General features: G+C 46.1%; 1 protein-coding gene across 1 annotated transcript in view; it reads right to left on the bottom strand.

Moving 5' to 3' along the window:
• LOC140738181 (chloride anion exchanger-like) overlaps positions 1 to 21048 on the bottom strand; it is a 160833-nt gene that overhangs the window by 97798 nt on the left and 41987 nt on the right. Inside the window, exons 9-11 of the mRNA XM_073065298.1 lie at positions 15302 to 15449; positions 10163 to 10276; positions 5257 to 5334 (exon numbers count right to left, since the gene is read on the bottom strand). Of these exons, the coding sequence (XP_072921399.1) occupies positions 5257 to 5334; positions 10163 to 10276; positions 15302 to 15449 (340 nt within the window). The remainder of the gene's footprint in view (positions 1 to 5256; positions 5335 to 10162; positions 10277 to 15301; positions 15450 to 21048) is intronic.

Genomic DNA, 21048 nt, shown 5'->3' with positions numbered 1-21048 from the left:
AATCACAGTGGCAGAAACAGGGGTCAATGTCAGTCACATTGACAGAAACCGGGGTCAATGTCAATCACAGCGGCAGAGTCCTGGGGTCAATATCAATCACAGTGGCAGAAACAGGGGTCACGGTCAATCACAGCGGTAGAGTCCTGGGGTCAATGTCAATCACAGTGGCAGAAACCGGGGTCAATGTCAATCACAGTGTCAGAAACCGGGGTCAATATCAATCACAGTGGCAGAAACCGGGGTCAATGTCAATCACAGCGACAGATTCCCGGAGTCAATGTCAATCACAGTGGCAGAAACCGGGGTCAATGTCAATCACAGTGTCAGAAACCGGGGTCAATATCAATCACAGTGGCAGAAACAGGGGTCAATGTCAGTCACATTGTCAGAAACCGGGGTCAATGTCAATCACAGTGTCAGAAACCGGGGTCAATATCAATCACAGTGGCAGAAACCGGGGTCAAGGTCAATCACAGCGGTAGAGTCCAGGCGTCAATATCAATCACAGTGGCAGAAACCGGGTTTAATGTCAATCACAGTGGCAGAAACCGGGGTCAATGTCAATCACAGTGGCAGAAACCCGGGTCAATGACAATCACAGCGGCAGAGACCTGGGTTCAATATCAATCACAGTGGCAGAAACCGGGATCAATGTCAATCACAGCGGCAGATTCCTGGGGTCAATATCTCTCACAGTGGCAGAAACCGGGGTCAATGTCAATCACAGTAGCAGAAACCGGGGTCAATGTCAATCACAGTGTCAGAAACCGGGGTCAATATGAATCACAGCGGCAGAGTCCCGGAGTCAATGTCAATCAAAGTGGCAGAAACCGGGGTCAATGTCAATCACAGTGTCAGAAACCGCGGTCAATATCAATCACAGTGGCAGCAACCGGGGTCAATGTCAATCACAGCGGCAGAGACTGGGGTCAATGTCAATCCCTCACAGTGTCAGAGACCGGGGTCAATGTCAATCCCTCACAATGTCAGAGACCCGGGGTCAAAGTCAATCACAGCGGCAGAGACTTGGGTCAATGTCAATCCCTCACAGTGTCAGAGTCCTGGGGTCAATATCTATCACAGTGGCAGCAACCGGGGTCAATGTCAATCACAGCGGCAAACTACTGGGATCAATATCAATCACAGTGGCAGAAACCAGGGTCAATGTCAATCACAGTGGCAGAAACCGGCGTCAATGTCAATCACAGTGGCAGAAACCGGGGTCAATGTCAATCACAGTGGCAGAAACCGGGGTCAATGTCAATCACAGTGGCAGAAACCAGGGTCAATGTCAATCACAGTGGCAGAAACCGGCGTCAATGTCAATCACAGTGGCAGAGTCATGGGGTCAATATCAATCACAGTGGCAGAAACCGGGGTCAATGTCAATCACAGCGGCAGAGTCCCAGAGTCAATGTCAATAACAGCAGCAGAGTCTGGGGATCAATATCAATCGCAGTGGCAGAAACAGGGGTCAAAGTCAATCACAGTGGCAGAAACCGGGGTCAATGTCAATCACAGCAGCAGAGTCATGGGGTCAATATCAATCACAGTGGCAGAAACCGGGGTCACGGTCAATCACAGCGGTAGAGTCCTGGGGTCAATATCAATCACAGTGGCAGAAACCGGGGTTAATGTCAATCACAGTGGCAGAAACCGGGGTCAATATCAATCACAGTGGCAGAAACAGGGGTCAATGTCAGTCACATTGTCAGAAACCGGGGTCAATGTCAATCACAGCGGCAGAGTCCTGGGGTCAATATCAATCACAGTGGCAGAAACAGGGGTCACGGTCAATCACAGCGGTAGAGTCCTGGGGTCAATATCAATCACAGTGGCAGAAACCGGGGTTAATGTCAATCACAGTGGCAGAAACCGGGGTCAATGTCAATCACAGCGACAGAGTCCTGGGGTCAATATCAATCACAGTGGTAGAAACCGGGGTCAATGTCAATCACAGTGTCAGAAACCGGGGTCAATATCAATCACAGCGGCAGAGTCCCGGAGTCAATGTCAATCACAGTGGCAGAAACCGGGGTCAATGTCAATCACAGTGTCAGAAACCGGGGTCAATATCAATCACAGTGGCAGAAACAGGGGTCAATGTCAGTCACATTGTCAGAAACCGGGGTCAATGTCAATCACAGTGTCAGAAACCGGGGTCAATATCAATCACAGTGGCAGAAACCGGGGTCAAGGTCAATCACAGCGGTAGAGTCCAGGGGTCAATATCAATCACAGTGGCAGAAACCGGGTTTAATGTCAATCACAGTGGCAGAAACCGGGGTCAATGTCAATCACAGTGGCAGAAACCCGGGTCAATGACAATCACAGCGGCAGAGACCTGGGTTCAATATCAATCACAGTGGCAGAAACCCCGATCAATGTCAATCACAGCGGCAGATTCCTGGGGTCAATATCTCTCACAGTGGCAGAAACCGGGGTCAATGTCAATCACAGTAGCAGAAACCGGGGTCAATGTCAATCACAGTGTCAGAAACCGGGGTCAATATGAATCACAGCGGCAGAGTCCCGGAGTCAATGTCAATCAAAGTGGCAGAAACCGGGGTCAATGTCAATCACAGTGTCAGAAACCGCGGTCAATATCAATCACAGTGGCAGCAACCGGGGTCAATGTCAATCACAGCGGCAGAGACTGGGGTCAATGTCAATCCCTCACAGTGTCAGAGACCGGGGTCAATGTCAATCCCTCACAATGTCAGAGACCCGGGGTCAAAGTCAATCACAGCGGCAGAGACTTGGGTCAATGTCAATCCCTCACAGTGTCAGAGTCCTGGGGTCAATATCAATCACAGTGGCAGCAACCGGGGTCAATGTCAATCACAGCGGCAAACTACTGGGATCAATATCAATCACAGTGGCAGAAACCAGGGTCAATGTCAATCACAGTGGCAGAAACCGGCGTCAATGTCAATCACAGTGGCAGAAACCGGGGTCAATGTCAATCACAGTGGCAGAAACCGGGGTCAATGTCAATCACAGTGGCAGAAACCAGGGTCAATGTCAATCACAGTGGCAGAAACCGGCGTCAATGTCAATCACAGTGGCAGAGTCATGGGGTCAATATCAATCACAGTGGCAGAAACCGGGGTCAATATCAATCACAGTGGCAGAAACCGGGGTCAATGTCAATCACAGTGGCAGAAACCAGGGTCAATATCAATCACAGTGGCAGAAACCGGCGTCAATGTCAATCACAGCGGCAGAGTCCCGGAGTCAATGTCAAGCACAGCGGCAGAAACCGGGGTCAATGTCAATCACAGTGTCAGAAACCGGGGTCAATATCAATCACAGCGGCAGAGTCCCAGAGTCAATGTCAATTACAGCAGCAGAGTCTGGGGATCAATATCAATCGCAGTGGCAGAAACAGGGGTCAAAGTCAATCACAGTGGCAGAAACCGGGGTCAATATCAATCACAGTGGCAGAAACCGTGGTCAATGTCAATCAATTTGGCAGAAACCGGCGTCAATGTCAATCACAGTGGCAGAAACCAGGGTCAATATCAATCACAGTGGCAGAAACCAGGGTCAATGTCAATCAATTTGGCAGAAACCGGCGTCAATGTCAATCACAGTGGCAGAAACCAGGGTCAATATCAATCACAGTGGCAGAAACCAGGGTCAATGTCAATCACAGTGGCAGAAACCGGCGTCAATGTCAATCACAGCGGCAGAGTCCCGGAGTCAATGTCAAGCACAGCGGCAGACACCGGGGTCAATGTCAATCACAGTGTCAGAAACCGGGGTCAATATCAATCACAGCGGCAGAGTCCCAGAGTCAATGTCAATAACAGCAGCAGAGTCTGGGGATCAATATCAATCGCAGTGGCAGAAACCAGGGTCAATGTCAATCACAGTGGCAGAAACCGGCGTCAATGTCAATCACAGCGGCAGAGTCCCGGAGTCAATGTCAAGCACAGCGGCAGACACCGGGGTCAATGTCAATCACAGTGTCAGAAACCGGGGTCAATATCAATCACAGCGGCAGAGTCCCAGAGTCAATGTCAATAACAGCAGCAGAGTCTGGGGATCAATATCAATCACAGTGGCAGAAACCGGGGTTAATGTCAATCACAGTGGCAGAAACCGGGGTCAATATCAATCACAGTGGCAGAAACAGGGGGCAATGTCAGTCACATTGTCAGAAACCGGGGTCAATGTCAATCACAGTGTCAGAAACCGGGGTCAATATCAATCACAGTGGCAGAAACCGGGGTCAAGGTCAATCACAGTGTCAGAAACCGGGGTCAATGTCAATCACAGTGTCAGAAACCGGGGTCAATATCAATCACAGTGGCAGAAACCGGGGTCAAGGTCAATCACAGCGGTAGAGTCCAGGGGTCAATATCAATCACAGTGGCAGAAACCGGGTTTAATGTCAATCACAGTGGCAGAAACCGGGGTCAATGTCAATCACAGTGGCAGAAACCCGGGTCAATGACAATCACAGCGGCAGAGACCTGGGTTCAATATCAATCACAGTGGCAGAAACCGGGATCAATGTCAATCACAGCGGCAGATTCCTGGGGTCAATATCTCTCACAGTGGCAGAAACCGGGGTCAATGTCAATCACAGTAGCAGAAACCGGGGTCAATGTCAATCACAGTGTCAGAAACCGGGGTCAATATGAATCACAGCGGCAGAGTCCCGGAGTCAATGTCAATCAAAGTGGCAGAAACCGGGGTCAATATCAATCACTGTTGCAGAAACAGGGGTCAATGTCAGTCACATTGTCAGAAACCGGGGTCAATGTCAATCACAGTGTCAGAAACCGCGGTCAATATCAATCACAGTGGCAGCAACCGGGGTCAATGTCAATCACAGCGGCAGAGACTGGGGTCAATGTCAATCCCTCACAGTGTCAGAGACCGGGGTCAATGTCAATCCCTCACAATGTCAGAGACCCGGGGTCAAAGTCAATCACAGCGGCAGAGACTTGGGTCAATGTCAATCCCACATGTCCAAGGCAGGTTGGTGAGGTACTTAGCTGTTTTGTGTATGGTTAAGTGATAGAAACTGGGGGAAGGGTGGTGCTGTGAGAGAGAACAGGTTCCAGGGAAGTAAGTGTGTTCTGACCGAATTATTCTGAGAGCCAGCATTGATTCGATGGGCCAAATGACCTCTGTGGTAAGAGCTATGTCACTTCATAGTTTCCAGTGCTTCTGTTGGGCTGATCATGCTGCCAATGCTATAGAGTAATTAACAGTGGGAAGCAGTTATGTGTGATTCCTCACCTTGGGGAGAGGGGCTAACAGGAATCCAATGGCCAGAGTCACAATCATCACCACCAAAGCCGATAACAGACCAGCAACCTGCAGCAAAATAGGTTCATTGTCAACTTTTTAAAAAAAAAATTCACACTGTATTCTTAACTTTCTTTTGCGTTAGGATAGTGTTCCATTTCCCATGAACTGCTGCTAATTACTAGGTTCCCCATTTAACCTCTTTAACTGTACTGTACTCTGGTGGCCAGACACTGAGAGTACTGAGGACTGCAGCTTCCTCCATTCTCTGTACAGTCCTAGATATGTTAGATTTGGGCCTGGCTGTTTATCCGCTGGTGACTGTCCTTAATCTTTTAACAGTTCCACTTTGCTGCATTTATCCTGACCGACTTTTCACACTTCTCCTCCTTTGTCTATTCCATCCAGAACATTCACTCAGAACCTGCTCCAAGTCTTCCATCTCTGCTACTCTCAGTCCACACAAAGCCCTTCTCCTCTCTACTTTATTCTCCTCTTGTTTCTTGTCACCAAACTTGCTCTTGCCCCAGTACCATCTGCCATCTCTGCCCATATCTGTAACTGATCTTACAACATTGTATTCTTTGTCAATCTTTGACTCTCTCCACGACACCACCAATCTTCGGATCATCTGGAAACTTACGAACCCATCCATTCTGATAATCCCCACAGAAGTTCTCTCGCTCTCCTTACACCAGACTGGGTTCATTATCAAAAATGAAACCAGGAGCTGGGTCTTCCCCTCCAGGCTGCCACTGACCACTGGTTCTCTGGAGTGCAGTTTAAGAAAAGTTGCCGTCTGCAACCTGTACCCCAGTTAATGTTGGGTGGTTGAAGCTGCACCTTCACTGGTGCAGGGACAGGGTTGGTTTGGTGACGGGAAGTGGATCTTCTGGACTGGCAAGGGTAATGGGGGTCTTAGTGTGTTTCTGAGTAGATATTCACTTCTCAGGAAAACTGGTCCCAGCCACTGAAATGACCAGACAACACTGTGGGAAGAGGCTCCTGCCCTAACATTCCAAGCCCATGATCTCATCCCAATGAAGGAGTGGCCAGCTGGAGGTCCAACTCTCCCCAGACTCATTAGCAGCACTGCCCTCAGGCTGAGCAGCCGACACCAGGTCACTTCTAAAAGACCTTGATCTCTATGGCACTGTTAATGATGTCAGGACAAGCCCTGGCAGCAGGGACAGAGGCAAATGCTTAATGTAGAATTCACAGGGATACATTCATCACACCAGCAGGTGCAAGTAGTTCCATGGGGAATCTGTAGGTTACCATCTTCTCAAAATTCATTAGTCAATTATATTTTAAAATACCAGAGGGACATCAGGGACTGCTGTGTACTTTGCATTATAGAGAAATGACTAGTGTTGTTCCTCAGGGGACAGTATTGGGACTGCTACTTTTCACATTGTTTGTCAATGATTTAGATAATGGAATTGATGGCTTGTGGCAAAGTTTGCGGATGATACGAAGATAGGTGAAGGTGTAGGTAGTGCTGAGGAAGCTATGTGATTGCAGCAGGACGTAGACAAATTGGAAGAATGGGCAAGAAAGTGACAGATTGAATACAGTGTTGGTAAATGTATGATAATTCATTCTGGTAAAAGGAACAATAGTGCAGACTATTCTTCAAATGGGGAGAAGATTCAAACATCAGAGGTGTAGAGGGACTTAGGAACCCTTGTGCAAGACTCCCAGAAGGTTAATTTACAGGTTGAGTCTGTGGTAAAGAAGGTAAATGCAATGTTGGCATTTATTTCAAGGGGAATAGAATATAAAAGCAAGGAGATAATACTGAGCCTTTATAAAACACTAGTCAGGCTGCACTTGGAGTATCGTCAACAGTTTTGGACCCCATATTTCAGAAAGGATGGAATTTTTAAGAATTCAAGGGGATCTCATTGAAATCTACCAAATGTTGCAAGGACTGTTGAAAATTGATCGGGTGGATGTGGAGAGTATGTTTCCTCAGGTGGGGGTATCCAGAACTAGAGGGCACAGTCTCAGAACTGAGGGGCGACCTTTTTGAACAGAGGTAAGGAGGTATTTTTTTATCCAGAGAGGAGTGAATCTGTGGAATGCTCTGTCTTATGTCTTATGTTCCCGTCGGGACCTCCTCACAATCCGTCCTGTCTCCGACACTGATAGATACTGTGTTTCTTCCTCTGTCGATGTTGACTGTGAGGGTTTTCAGGAGCGGGCTATCTGTCTCAGTGGGACTTGATCTGATGGAGGGAGGCTGATACTTGCCCACTGTGGTGAAAAGCACAGTGAACTTTCCGGGCCAGGTAAAGTTCTTCCTCATCCTTCCCATTGATGTGCTGGTGGCCCTCGTTCACTCCATCCTCCAAACTTCCTCCTACTCCTGATCTGTCTCACCCAGTCTCCTCCAACTCCTTGGTCCTCCCCTAGCACTGCTGTCTCACCCGGTATCCTCCAACTGCTCTGCAAGTTGTAATTCATCCCAAAACACCAGCTCTCTGCTCCCCCCCTCCATATCTATCTCTCTCTCTCTCACACACACACACACACACACACACACACACACACACACACACACACACACACACACACACACACACACACACACACACACACACACACACACACACACACACACACACACACACACACACACACACACACACACACCTCTTGCCACAGAAATAGCCTGGCACTAGATCTGCTTTTGTATTTGTTTCCAGAGTATTTTAAAACTTGTTGCCTCTCTGACTGGAGCTTCTGACTAGTGGAGTACCACAAGGATCGGTACTGGATCCTTTATTGCTTTTCATCTGTACCAATGATCTGGACATTCATGTGGTTAACTGGATCAGTAAATTTGTGGATGACACTAAGATTGGGGGTGTAGTGGACAGTGAGGAGGAATATCATGGCTTGCAGTGGGATCTATGTCATCTGGAAAAATGCGCTGGAAAACAGCAGATGGAAGTTTTTAATTCAACGTCCCATTCCCATTCCAATACGTCAATCCATGGCCTCCTCTACTGTCGAGATGAAGCCACACTCAGGCTGGAGGAACAACACCCTATATTCCGTCTGGGTAGCCTCCAACCTGATGACATGAACATTGATTTCTCTAACTTCCGTTAATGCCCCTCCTCCCCTTCTTACCCCATCCCTAATTTTTAATTTAAGAAAAAAATTATTTCTCTCTGTCCCTCTCACAATAACTCCTTGCCTGTTCTCCATCTTCCTCTGGTGCTCCCCTCTCCCTTTCTTTCTTCCAAGGCCTTCCATCCTATGATAGTCCCCCTTCTCCAGTCTTGTATCCCTTTTGCCAATCAACTTCCCAGCTCTTAGCTTCATCCCTCCCCCTCCTGTCTTCTCCTGTCATTTTGGGTCTCCCACTTCTTAATCAACTTCTTAGCTCCCCTCTTACTATCTCTTTTTTCCGTTAGTCCTGATGAAGGTTCTCGACCTGAAATGTTGACTGTAATTCTTCCTATAGATACTCCCTGGTCTGCTGCCTTCCACCAGCATTTTGTGTGTGTTGCTTGAATCTGCAGATTTCCTCGTGTTTAATATGGAACTTAATGCAGGCAAGTGCGAGATTTTGCAGTTTGGTAGAACCAACCAAGGTAGGTCTTACACAGTGGACAGTAGGGCACTGAGAACTGTGGTAGATCAAAGGGATCTGGGAATACAGGTCCATAATTCATTGAAAGTGGTGTCTCAGGTGGATAAGGTTGTAAAGAAAACTTTCAGCCACATTGGCTTTTCTTAAATCAAAGTATTGAGTGCAAGAGATGGAATGTTTTGTTGAAGTTGTACAAGATGTTGGTGAGGCCTAATTTGGAGTATTGTGTGCAATTTTGGTCACCTACCTACAGAAAAGATGGAAATCAGGTTGAAAAAGTGCAGAGAAAATTAACAAGGATGTTGCTAGGTCTGGAGTACCTGAGTTATAAGGAATGATTGAAAAGATTAGGACTATATTCCTTGGAATGTAGAAGATTGAGAGGAGATCGGATAGAAGTACACAAAATTATAGGGATATAGATAGGGTAAATGCAAGCAGGCTATTTCCACTGAGGTTGGGTTGGATGACAATCAGAGGCCATGGGTTCAGGATGAAAGGTAAAAAGTTTAAGGGAAACATGAGGGGAACTTTTTCTCTCAGAGTGTTGTGAGAGTGTGGAATGAACTGCCAGCGCAAGTGGTGCATGTGAGTTCAATTTCCATGTTTAAGAGAAGTTTGGATAGGTACATCAATGGTGGGGGTATGGAGGGCTATGGTCCCAGTGCAAGTCGATGGGAGTAAGCAGTTTAAATGGTTTCTGTATGGACTGGATGGCCAAAGGGCCTGTTTCTATGCTGTACTTTTCTATAACTCTGTAACTGATAAGAGACAGAGAGGTGGAAGTGTCCAGAAGTAAGCAGGTAGCATGGGGTGACCTTGTGCACAGAGGACTGTCAGCTAATGTGTTAGAGAGGCAAAATGAGCTTGGACTTGTATTGCAGGAGCTCTGTGCTCCATTTATACAGAGCCTGATTTGAGGGCATCTGGAATATTGTGGACAAATGTGACTGCCCTACCCCTGTGTGGGAGGATTCACCAGACTGCATGCTGGGATGGGGGGGCTGCTTGTATCCTGAGGAGAGATGAAACAGATTCTCACTGTGTCCCTGACTTTCAAAGAATAAGAAGAGATCTGACTGGAAGGCAAAACATTCCCATGAGACGAACGTGGAGCTGTCAGAGTGTCAACTGTCACTAGTGCGTGGGAAATCATTGGAAATTCTCTAGATGCCCTGAGATGCCCTGTGTTCGGGACAGTGGCTGACAAATGCATTAGTGCAGGGAAGGGCCGTTGAGGTGAAACTTGAGTCAAGGAGAGTGAAAATGGCAAGGTGTGAGTTCCTGTACCTGTGTTTTTCCTCCTGTGCTCTCCTGGACAGCCGTCCTGGAGAGAGCAGTGCTCGCTGCAAATCCCCGAAATGCACCACAGAACATGTTGCTGATTCCAAAAGCCACCAGCTCCTGCGAAAGGAAGAGCAGTTTCCTTTCATTACCTCCCCCTGTTGGATCCACACTGACATCACAGGCTCCAGTTCCCAACCCCATCTCAGCCCCCAAGCCTCCAAAACACCCATCCCCCCATTTGCATTGCAGTTTCCCCATAAACACACCACACAACCTCATAAACAGCCGAAAAACATGAATTACCTTTCAAGGAATTGTAATTCTGACCTTCTCAACTGAAGTCAGTTATGTTCAACTGATGGATTAGGACTAATCCAATTGACTCAGAGAAGACCAGGAGTGGATCAGGTCTGACAGTGTATCGTGCTGATGGAGTAGACCAGGAGCGGACTAAGCCTGACAGCAGATTGGACTGATGGAGTAACTCTTAGGGGCAAGTGATCATAATATGATTGAATTCACCCTGAAGTTTGAGGAGAAACTAAAGTCAGATGTATCAGTATTACAGTGGAGTAAAGGGAATTACAGAGGCATGAGAGAGGAGGTGGCCAGAATTGATTGGAAAAGAACACTGGCAGGGATGATGGTAGAGCAACAGTAGCTGGAATTTCTGGAAGCATGGAGCAATTCGGAAGCCACGGGGGGGGGGGGGGGGGGGGTGTGTGTGTGTGTGTGTGTGTGTGTGTGTGTGTGTGTGTGTGTGTGTGTGTGTGTGTGTGTGTGTGTGTGTGTGTGTGTGTGTGTGTGTGTGTGTGTGTGTGTGTGTGTGTGTGTGTGTGTGTATCCCAAACAGGAAGAAGTATTTTGAAGGCAAAATGACACAATCATGGCAATTGAGGGAAGTCAAAACCAACATAAAAGCGAAGGAGATGGCAAATAATAGAGCAAAAATTAGAGGATTGGGAAGCTTTAAGAAAGCTACAGAAGACAACTAATAAAGCCGTTAAGAAACTAAAGATGGAATTTGAAAGTAAACTAGCCAATAATATTGAAGAAGATATCAAAAGTTTCTTCATATATATGAAGTGTAAAAGAGAGGCAAGTGTGGATATTGGACCGCTGGAGAGGTAGTAATGGGGGAAAACAAAATAGCAGATGAACTGAATAAGTATTTTGCACAAGTCTTCACTGAGGAAGTTCCAAATATCGGGTCATGAAGTGTGTGAAGTTATCATAAGTAGACAGAAGCTGAAAGGTCTGACCTGGTGACTCAAATAAGTCACCTGGACTAGATGGTGTACACCTCAGAGTTTTGAAAGCGGTGGCTGAAGAGAGTGCAGAGGCATTAGTAATGGTCTTCCAAGAATCACTAGATTTTGGAATGGTTCTGGAAGACTGGAAAGTTGCAAATGTCACTCCACTCTTCATGAACAGAGACAAGCAGATGAGAGGAAACTACAGGCCGGTTAATCCAATCTCAGTGGCTGTGAAGATGTTGGAGTCGATTATTAACAATGAAGTGTTGGGGTATTTGGAGGCCGTAGTCACCATGGTTTCTTCAAGGGAGAATCTTGCCTGACAAATCTGTTGGAATTCTTTGAGGAAGTAACAAGCAGGATAGACAATGGAGAATCAGTTGATGTCATGTGTCAATGACTTAATGATGGAATTGATGGCTTTGTTGCAAAGTTTGCAGTCATTATAAATATAGGTGTAGGGGCAGGTTGTTTTGAGGAAGTAGAGAGGCTACAGAAGGACTTGATTAGGAGAATGGGTAAAGAAATGGCAGATTGGGAAGTGTATGGTCATGCACTTTGGTAGAAGAAACGAAAGGGTTGACTATTTTCTAAATAGATAGATATATAGATACTTTATTCATCCCCATGGGGAAATTCAACTTTTTTCCAATGTCCCATACACTTGTTGTAGCAAAACTAATTACATACAATACTTAACTCAGTAAAAAAAATATGATATGCATCTAAATCACTATCTCAAAAAGCATTAATAATAGCTTTTAAAAAGTTCTTAAGTCCTGGCGGTAGAATTGTAAAGCCTAATGGCATTGGGGAGTATTGACCTCTTCATCCTGTCTGAGGAGCATTGCATCGACAGTAACCTGTCGCTGAAATTGCTTCTCTGTCTCTGGATGGTACTATGTAGAGGATGTTCAGAGTTATCCATAATTGACCATAGCCTACTCAGCGCCCTTCGCTCAGCTACCGATGTTAAACTCTCCAGTACTTTGCCCACGACAGAGCCCGCCTTCCTTACCAGCTTATTAAGACGTGAGGCGTTCCTCTTCTTAATGCTTCCTCCCCAACACGCCACCACAAAGAAGAGGGCGCTCTCCACAACTGACCTATAGAACATCTTCAGCATCTCACTACAGACATTGAATGACGCCAACCTTCTTAGGAAGTACAGTCGACTCTGTGCCTTCCTGCACAAGGCATCTGTGTTGGCAGTCCAGTCTAGCTTCTCGTCTAACTGTACTCCCAGATACTTGTAGGTCTTAACCTGCTCCACACATTCTCCATTAATGATCACTGGCTCCATATGAGGCCTAGATCTCCTAAAGTCCACCACCATCTCCTTGGTCTTGGTGATATTGAGACGCAGGTAGTTTGAGTTGCACCATATCACAAAGTCCTGTATCAGTTTCCTATACTCCTCCTCCTGTCCATTCCTGACACACCCCACTATGGCCGTGTCATCAGCGAACTTCTGCACATGGCAGGACTCCGAGAAATGGAGAGAAAATACAAAAAACTGAGAGGCAAAAGGATTTGGGAGTCCTTATGCAGGATTCCTTAAAGTTTAATTTGCAGATTGAGTCTGTGGTGAGGAAGGCAAATATAATGCTAGCATTCATTTCAAGAGGACTAGAATATAAAAGCAAGGACGTAATGTTGTGACTTTATAACGCACTGGTGAGGCCTCACTTGGAGTATTATGAGCAGTTTTGGGCCCCTTATCTTAGAAAGGATGTGTTGAAACTGGAGAGGGTTCAAAGGAGACTCACAAAAATGATTCCAGGAATGACTGGCTTGTCATAAGAAGAGTATTTGATGGCTCTGGGCCTGTATTCAACAGAATTCAGAAGAATGAGGGTTGACCTCCTTGACACCTATTGAATGGTAAAAGGCCTTGATAGATTGAATGTGGAGAGGATATTTCCTTTGAATCCTCGAAGGCCAGAGGACACAGTCTCAGAATAGAGGGGCATCCTTTTAGAACAGAGATGAGGAGGAATTTCTTTATCCAGAGAGTGGAGAATCTGTGAAATTTGGTTGCCACAGGCAGCTGTGGAAGCCAAGTCTTTATGTATATTTAAGGCAGGAGTTGATAATTCTTGATTGGTCAGGGCATGAAGGGATGTGGGGAGAAGGAAGGAGGCTGGGACTGAGAGGAAAATTGGTTCAGCCATGATGAAATGGCAGAGCAGACTTGATGGGCCAAATGGCCTAATTCTGCTCCTATATCTTATGGTCTAAACCAGCAGAACATAAGAAGTGGATCAGGTCTGTCAGTGGATCGGACTGATGGAGTAGACCAGGAGAGGACAAGGAATGGACCACAATTGTTGAAGAGAGGCTGAGAAACAAGAGCATGACTTTGCCCAAGAAACAAGCTGCTGCAGGAACTCTGTGGGTTTTTGTCATTCCACTTTTCCTGCCCGGATGAAGGGTCTCGACCTAAAATGTTAACTCGCCACTTCCTGAACAGATGCAGCCAGGCTTACTAAGTTCCTCCAGCAGTTTGTGAGTTACTGCCAATTCTCATGTCTGCTGTCTGTATCTCTGAGGTTTGGCACGATAGATTTTGGGAATGGGACAGAGCTCAAGCTGTGGGATGGTTGGATGGTAATTACACAGATGGGTAGATTAGAATAGACGAGTTCCAGCTAGAGTCTCAATGGAGGAGCTCTCCCCACCCCCACACACCTTTCTTTACTGCTTTCATTCACTGAAACAGGGAGGGAACATTTCAAATTGAGGGTGCCCTCATCTTGGCAAAAGAGGAGGCCGTGCGCCAACATGTTAGAACGGGAATGGGGATCAGAATTAAAATGGTTGTTTTTCCCCCCCCCCCCCCTCTATTTTTTATACTGGCTTCATCTATCACCTTCCAGCTTGTACTCCTTCCCCTCCTCCCATCTTCTTATTCTGGCATCCTCTCCCTTCCTTCCCAGTCCTGAAGAAAGATATCAGCCAGAAACATCGACTGTTTATTCCTCTCCATAGACACTGCCTGACCTGCTGAGTTCTTCCAGCATTGTGTGTACTGCTCTGGATTTCCAGCACCTGCAGAATCTCTTGCATTTGTGAGAGGGACAGGATTTGAATCTTAAGTGTTCCAGGGGTTCAGTGTTTTGGATGGATAAATTCACTGATGAGAATTCCCAGGCTGCTGTGGGAAACAAGGGAGGAGTGCAGGGTTCCTGATGGAGACATTTATATCTTCACTGGCCTCAGGTGAGGTGCCAACAGACCAGTGAGCAATATAGGTGATTCCTTTATCCAAGCAAGTCATGGGGAATACAGCAGATTGTAATACAGCAGCCATTACATAAGTGGGAACCCTACTAGAAAACGTTCTGAAGGAACGATTCCACACCCGGAAAGGCAGGGACAAAGCATAGATTTGACAGTGACAGATCATATCTGCATAGGGAACTAGATCTATCGATGAGGGCGTGCAGGAGATATGGTTTACATAGGTGTCAATAAGCCTGGGAGTCAGAGTCTATGGGATCCCACCTTCCTCAAACACATCATTTTTTCTTCTTGTTCATCTGCTCTTCCAATTTCCTGCTCCATTCCCCTTTCTCAGTTTTCACAATACCACTCCATTTTCCCACCCTCTCTCTCACTTCCTTCTCCCCTCATTCCCTCCTCTACCAACTCCCTCTCCTCATTCTCCTCCCTTTCTACCTCTTGCCCTCCCTATTCCTCTCCATCTCCCCTCCACTAACCCCCATTACTCAATGTGGCCCCCTTCTTCTCCTCATTTCTCTCCATCCACCACTTCCTTTCATTTTCCCTGTCCATCCCCCACCCACACCACTCTCCAGCCTGCCCATCACCCCCCACCATTGCTCAGGTCTGGACGTGTGTCCATCTGTCCTCCCATACACACCTGGTTTCCATCGATAGTGTAGTCATGCTTAATGGAGTAAACTTTGGCCACAGAGAATGCAACAGCGAAACCAACAATGGCGACTGAGAAGGCATCTCCAAAGCTCTGCTGTAGGACGGCAGTGTTGGGTGGAAGGGGAGTCTGATAACTAAAATACAACATCCATCATTACTTCCATAGACCTCACAGCAGACCCACCCCCCACCCCCCCCGCCCGCCATTTTCAGATATCTGCTACATCCTCTGTTTCCAAACACCCTCATCCCACACATCCAAACTGCTCCACCGAACAGTGACAGCTTGTGAAGAGCTGGAGAGAACAATCCCAGCTGGAATGCAGATAGCATCACCACTCGCAATGCAAGGCCGGTGCTAATGTGGAGAGTGTAGAAGGTTTGAATGGGATGTAGGATGAACTGCCGGGTGAGAAGTGGCACATGGAATTCAATCCAGAAAAGTGTGAAGTGAAACACTTCCAAAGATTGAAGGCAGGGTACAAGCTAATGGTTCTCAGTAGTGCAGAGGAGCAGACAGATTTTGGGGTCCAAGCCCACAGATCCCTTAAAGTTGCCTCCATGTTGATAAGGTGTTTATGAAAACTTCTGCTGTGTTGGCCTTCATTAGTTGAGGATTGAGTTCAAGGGCCACAAGTTAATGTTGCAGCTCCATAAACCTCAGGTTAGACCACACTTGGAGTATTATGTTCAGTTCTGGTTCCTCATTATATGAAGAATGTGGCAGCTTTAGAGAGGGTGCAGACAAGATTCATCAGGATGCTGCCTGGGTTAGAGAGCATCTCTTATGGGGATAGATTGAGGAAGCTAGGACTTTCTTCTTTGGAGTGAAGAATGAGAAGAGGTAATTTGATAGAGGTTACAAGGTTACAAGAAAATTGATAGTGGATAGACAGACCACACACACAAAATGCTGGTGGAACAGAGCAGGCCAGGCAGCATCTATAAGGAGAAGCACTGTTGACGTTTTGGGTCTTGGCCGAATTGAATTTCCAACATCTGCAGATTAACTTGTGGATAGACAGAGACATTTTACAGGGCACGAACAGCTAATACAGGACGGGGCCTAAATTGAAAGTGGTTGGAGGATAGTATGTGGGGGGGAGTCAGTTGTAAGTCTTTTCCACAAAGACTGGTGAATCCATTCAATGGGGGGTGTTATAAGCAGATATATTAGGGGTATTTAAGAGACTAGCACTACTTGTAAGACAACTGGAGGATTATGGACTGCATAAGAGAAAGGTAGATTGTGGAGTACAATGGCAACACAATGTAAGCCAAAGGGACTGTACAGTACTTTACTACGGACAATGTGAAACCTACAGGTACCACTGCAGCAACAATAGTTAGTTACACGAGACGGGATTTTGCAATCAAATGCTTGATCACACAGCAGGTGGACAGCTCCTTCTGCGCTAACAACCCAGCACCCATCAATGATTGAAAGGTGGGAAAAGCAGGGAGGGCAACATGACAACATTTACAACACGACACCGGTCCCATTGAAACAGCTCTTTAATCAGTCCAACCTACACAGCTCCAACCCCGGTCAGACTGATATAACTCCTACCATGCACAAACACACAGCCCCTACACACCGTTCAACTGACACTGCTCCGAAACCTGGTCCCACTGACACCAATTCAACACACAGTCCCACTGACACCTCCCCTACAGCCATAACCACTAACACCAACTCAACAACCAGTCTCACTGACACTTCAACCCCACCCTTACCCACTGACACCATTTCAACACCGAGTCCCACTAACAACACTCCCACAGCCTTACCCACTGACACCAATACAACACCCAATCCCACATCTCAAACCCACCCTTACCCACTGACACCAATTCAACACCCAGTCCCACTGACACCTGAACCCACACCCTGTCTTACTGACCCCTCTCCTACACCTGGTCCACTGACACCTCCACCCCCCCCCCCCATCCTGTCCCATCGAGTTACTGTGTTGTCACATGGTCACCTACATGAAGTGAGTGTAGTCACATGGCCCATATACAGGAATTGCGTGCAGTCATATGATCCAACTACTGGAAGTGAGCGAGGATATTGCTCCTCTTTTCACACTAATCTTTGCATCCTCACTGTCCAGCCATGATGACAAGATGATAAAGGGCATCAATCAAATGGATATCCAGAGAACTATTCTCAGAGTAGAAATCACAAATACAAGGTGCGTAATTTCAAGGCAATTGGAGGGAATTATAGGGGAGATGTCAGAGTTGGGGTTTTTACACAGAGAATGGTGGGTATTTGGAACATGCTGTCAGGTGTGGTGGTAGAGGCAGATACTTTAGGAACATTTAGGAACTTCTAGATCGGTGCATGGTCCATTTCCAGAAATAGAAAAATGGAGAACTAAGTGGAAGAGAATAGATTGAGCTTGGTTAGCACAAGGCCTGTACTCTGTTGTTATGTTCTACTTTCTATCTTGAAATTAACAGTGAAACCGTGATCAATCACTGAGCAGCTGTACGCAAAGAGAGCCTCCTTTTCAATCATGTCTGCAATCAAGATTTAAAAGGCAGAGCTTCGCGGCAGTTTTTCGGAGTTGGACTGTGATCAAACACCAAGTGGGATTCATTAGAAAGGGCAAATAAAAATAACACAACTACAAGCAGAGCGGCCAGTCTTTGGACTGTGCCAGTGTTTAGAGTGGTGTGTCTCTTCAAGATCAGGGTTCGGCGAGGTAATGTATCTGATAAGTTACTCTCTTTCTGTTCTTACATATTCATTCCACATCTGCTAGGCTATTGTAGTTTAGAGAGAATAGCTCCAGGGGCATTGTTTTGTACTGTGTGTGGGATGTGGGAAGTGTGGGAGACTTCAGGTCTCCCAGATGAACACAACTGCACCAGCTGCACTGAGCTGCAGCTCCCTAAAGAAAACATATTAAGGAACTGAAGCTGCTCGTATGGGACAATGAGGTGATGAGAGCTAGAAGCTACAGGTTGCAGGAGACAGCTAAATGGGGGACTGCCAGGACAAGGAGGAAGAAATGAACAGCAGGTGTAGAGTGTATCTGTGACCATTCCCCTCAATAATAAGTATGCAACTTTAAATACTACTGACGGGGATAACCTATCAGTGGGGGGAGGTGGGTGGCCCCCTGGTCACAGTGACCAGGTCTCTGGCACTGAGTCTGGTGCTGTGGCTCAGAAAAGCAGAGAGATGAAGAGGATGGCACTGTTGATAGGGAGATTCCTTAGTCAGAAGAACAGAGACAAGATTGTTTGGGTGCAATAGAGACACCTGGATTGTATGTTGCCTCCCTGGTGCCAGGGTCTGGGATGTCTTGGTTCGGTTCCATGGCATTCTCAAGGGCAAGGGTGAGCAGCCAGAAGTCTTGGTACATTTTGGCACCAATAGAAAAGGTAAAGAGATCCTGAAGAGAGATTTTAGAGAGCTGGGTAGAAAGCTGAAAAACTGGACCTCTGGGGTAGTAATCTCTGGATTTCTGGCTGTGCCCACATGCCAGTGAGGGTGAGAATAGGATGAATTTGGCATTGTGAATACATGGCTGAGGAACTGGTGCGGGGGGGCATGGTTTCAAGTTTATAGATCATTGGGATCATTTTATGGAGAAGGTATAACCAGGGGTGCAGTGCTGCTGGAGCTCACCGGAGCTCCACTCTGGCACATCTGTGAAAAAAAGTCAAAATAAACAAGTGGGGAATTTAACAGCGGCTGCATATTAAATAGAGGGAATTTTACAGAAGCGGGGGTTGGGGAGATGGGGTGGTAGCTGGTGGGGGAAAATATCACTAATAACATTAGGATATTTGATCGTTTTTGGTGAAATCCTGGAGCTGTGACTGTTTTTTTATTTAGGTATTTGTGAAATTCCTCCGCGCTCGACCCGTTGTCCCAGCATACCCTGCTGTAGCCTCCTGCCATTTCACAGATCCTCAGTCTCTCTCCAGCACTCATTCTTTGAGCATTGTTCGCCGAGAAATAAAAATCTTAGATCTTTTGAGAAGAGGCTTGTCGCTTGCAGAAGTGGACAGTAAGGTCTATAAGAATGTATCAAGCATTTGCACAATAAAGCAGAAAGAAATTGAAATTCGTGGATAGTGTTAGTGCTACTCCTATAATGGCAAAAATGGTCTCTGTGGTTCGTGATAAAGTGCTTGCAAAGATGGAGAAAGCATTAAGTGTGTGGCTAGAGGACATGTCACAGAAGGCAGATATCCCTGTTGATGGGCAAAATTATGCATGAAAAAGCACTTCACCTCTATGAGCACTACGGTGAGGGGGGTTGAGGAGAGCGAGAAGAAAGGAGATTAAGGCTAGTAAGGGATGGCTGGCTGGCTATGTAAAATGCTATAGCCTTCAAGAACTTAAAGATCATGGGAGAATCGGAAGGATGTAATAAAGAAATGGAGGTCATATAAAGGTGAAATTTTGAGGGTACAGAATCTTTGTGTTCCTGTTAGGTTGAAAGGAAAGGGTTAAAAGTTTGAGAGCACCATGGTTTTCATGGGATATTGGAAACTTGGTTCGGAAAAAGAGAGAGATCTACAATAGAATATAGGCAACATGGCGTAAATGAGGTGCTCGAGGAAATATAAAGAATGTAAAAAGAATCTTGAGAAAGAAATTACAAAAGCTAAAAGAAGATATGAAGTTGCTTTGGCAAGTAAGGTGAAAATAAATCTACAGTTACATTAATAGCAAAAGGATAGTGAGGGATAAAATTGGTCCCTTAGAGAATCAGAGTGGACAGCTATGTGTGGAGCCAAAAGAGATGGGGGAAATTTTGAACAATTTCTTTTCTTTGGTATTCACTAAGGAGAAGGATATTGAATTGTGTAAGGTAAGGGAAACAAGTAGGGAAGTTATGGCGATTAAAGAGGAGGAAGTAGTACTGGCGCTTTTAGGAATATAAAAGTGGATTAATCTCCGGATCCTGACAGGATATTCCCCAAGGACCTTGAGGGAAGTTAGTGTAGAAATAGCAGGGGCTCTGACAGAAATATTTCAAAAGTCATTAGAAATGGGGATGGTGCCAGAGGATTGGTGTATTGCTCATTTGTTGTTCCATTGTTTAAAAAAGGGTTCTAAGAGTAAACCTAGCAAGTTAAAGTATTCTTAGAGATGGTATATATAATTATCTGGATAGCCAGGGTCTGATTAGGAAAAGTCAACATGGATTTGTGTGTGGAAGGTCATGTTTGACAAATCTTATTGAATTTGTTGAAGGAGTTACTAGGAAAGTTGATGAGGGTAAAGCAGTAGATGTTGTCTATATGGACTTCAGTAAGGCCTTTGACATGGTTCCCCACGGAAGGTTAGTTAGGTGTTAATATTGAAGTAGTAAAATGGATTTAACAGTGGCTAGATGGAGATGCCAGAGAGTAGTGGTGGATAACTGTTTGTCAGGTTGGAGGCCAGCGACTAGTGGTGTGCCTCAGGGATCTGTACTGGGTCCAATGTTGTTTGTCATATACATTAATGATCTGGATGATAGGGTGGTAATTGGATTAGTAAGTATGCAGATGATACTAAGATAGGAGGCATTGTGAAGTAGGTTTTCAAAGCTTGCTGAGAGATTTTGGTCAGTTAGAAGAGTGGGCTGGAAGATGGAAGATGGAGTTTAATGCTGATAAGTGTGAGGTGCTACATTTTGGTAGGAATAATCCAAATAGGACATACATGGTGAATGGTAGGGCATTGAAGAATGCAGTTGAACAGAATGATCTAGGAAT

The sequence above is a fragment of the Hemitrygon akajei genome, chromosome 14 (assembly GCF_048418815.1).
Source record: "Hemitrygon akajei chromosome 14, sHemAka1.3, whole genome shotgun sequence".
NCBI lineage: Eukaryota > Metazoa > Chordata > Chondrichthyes > Myliobatiformes > Dasyatidae > Hemitrygon > Hemitrygon akajei.
Note: the sequence above shows the minus strand (reverse complement) of the source record. Positions and strands in the feature narration are given on the sequence as shown.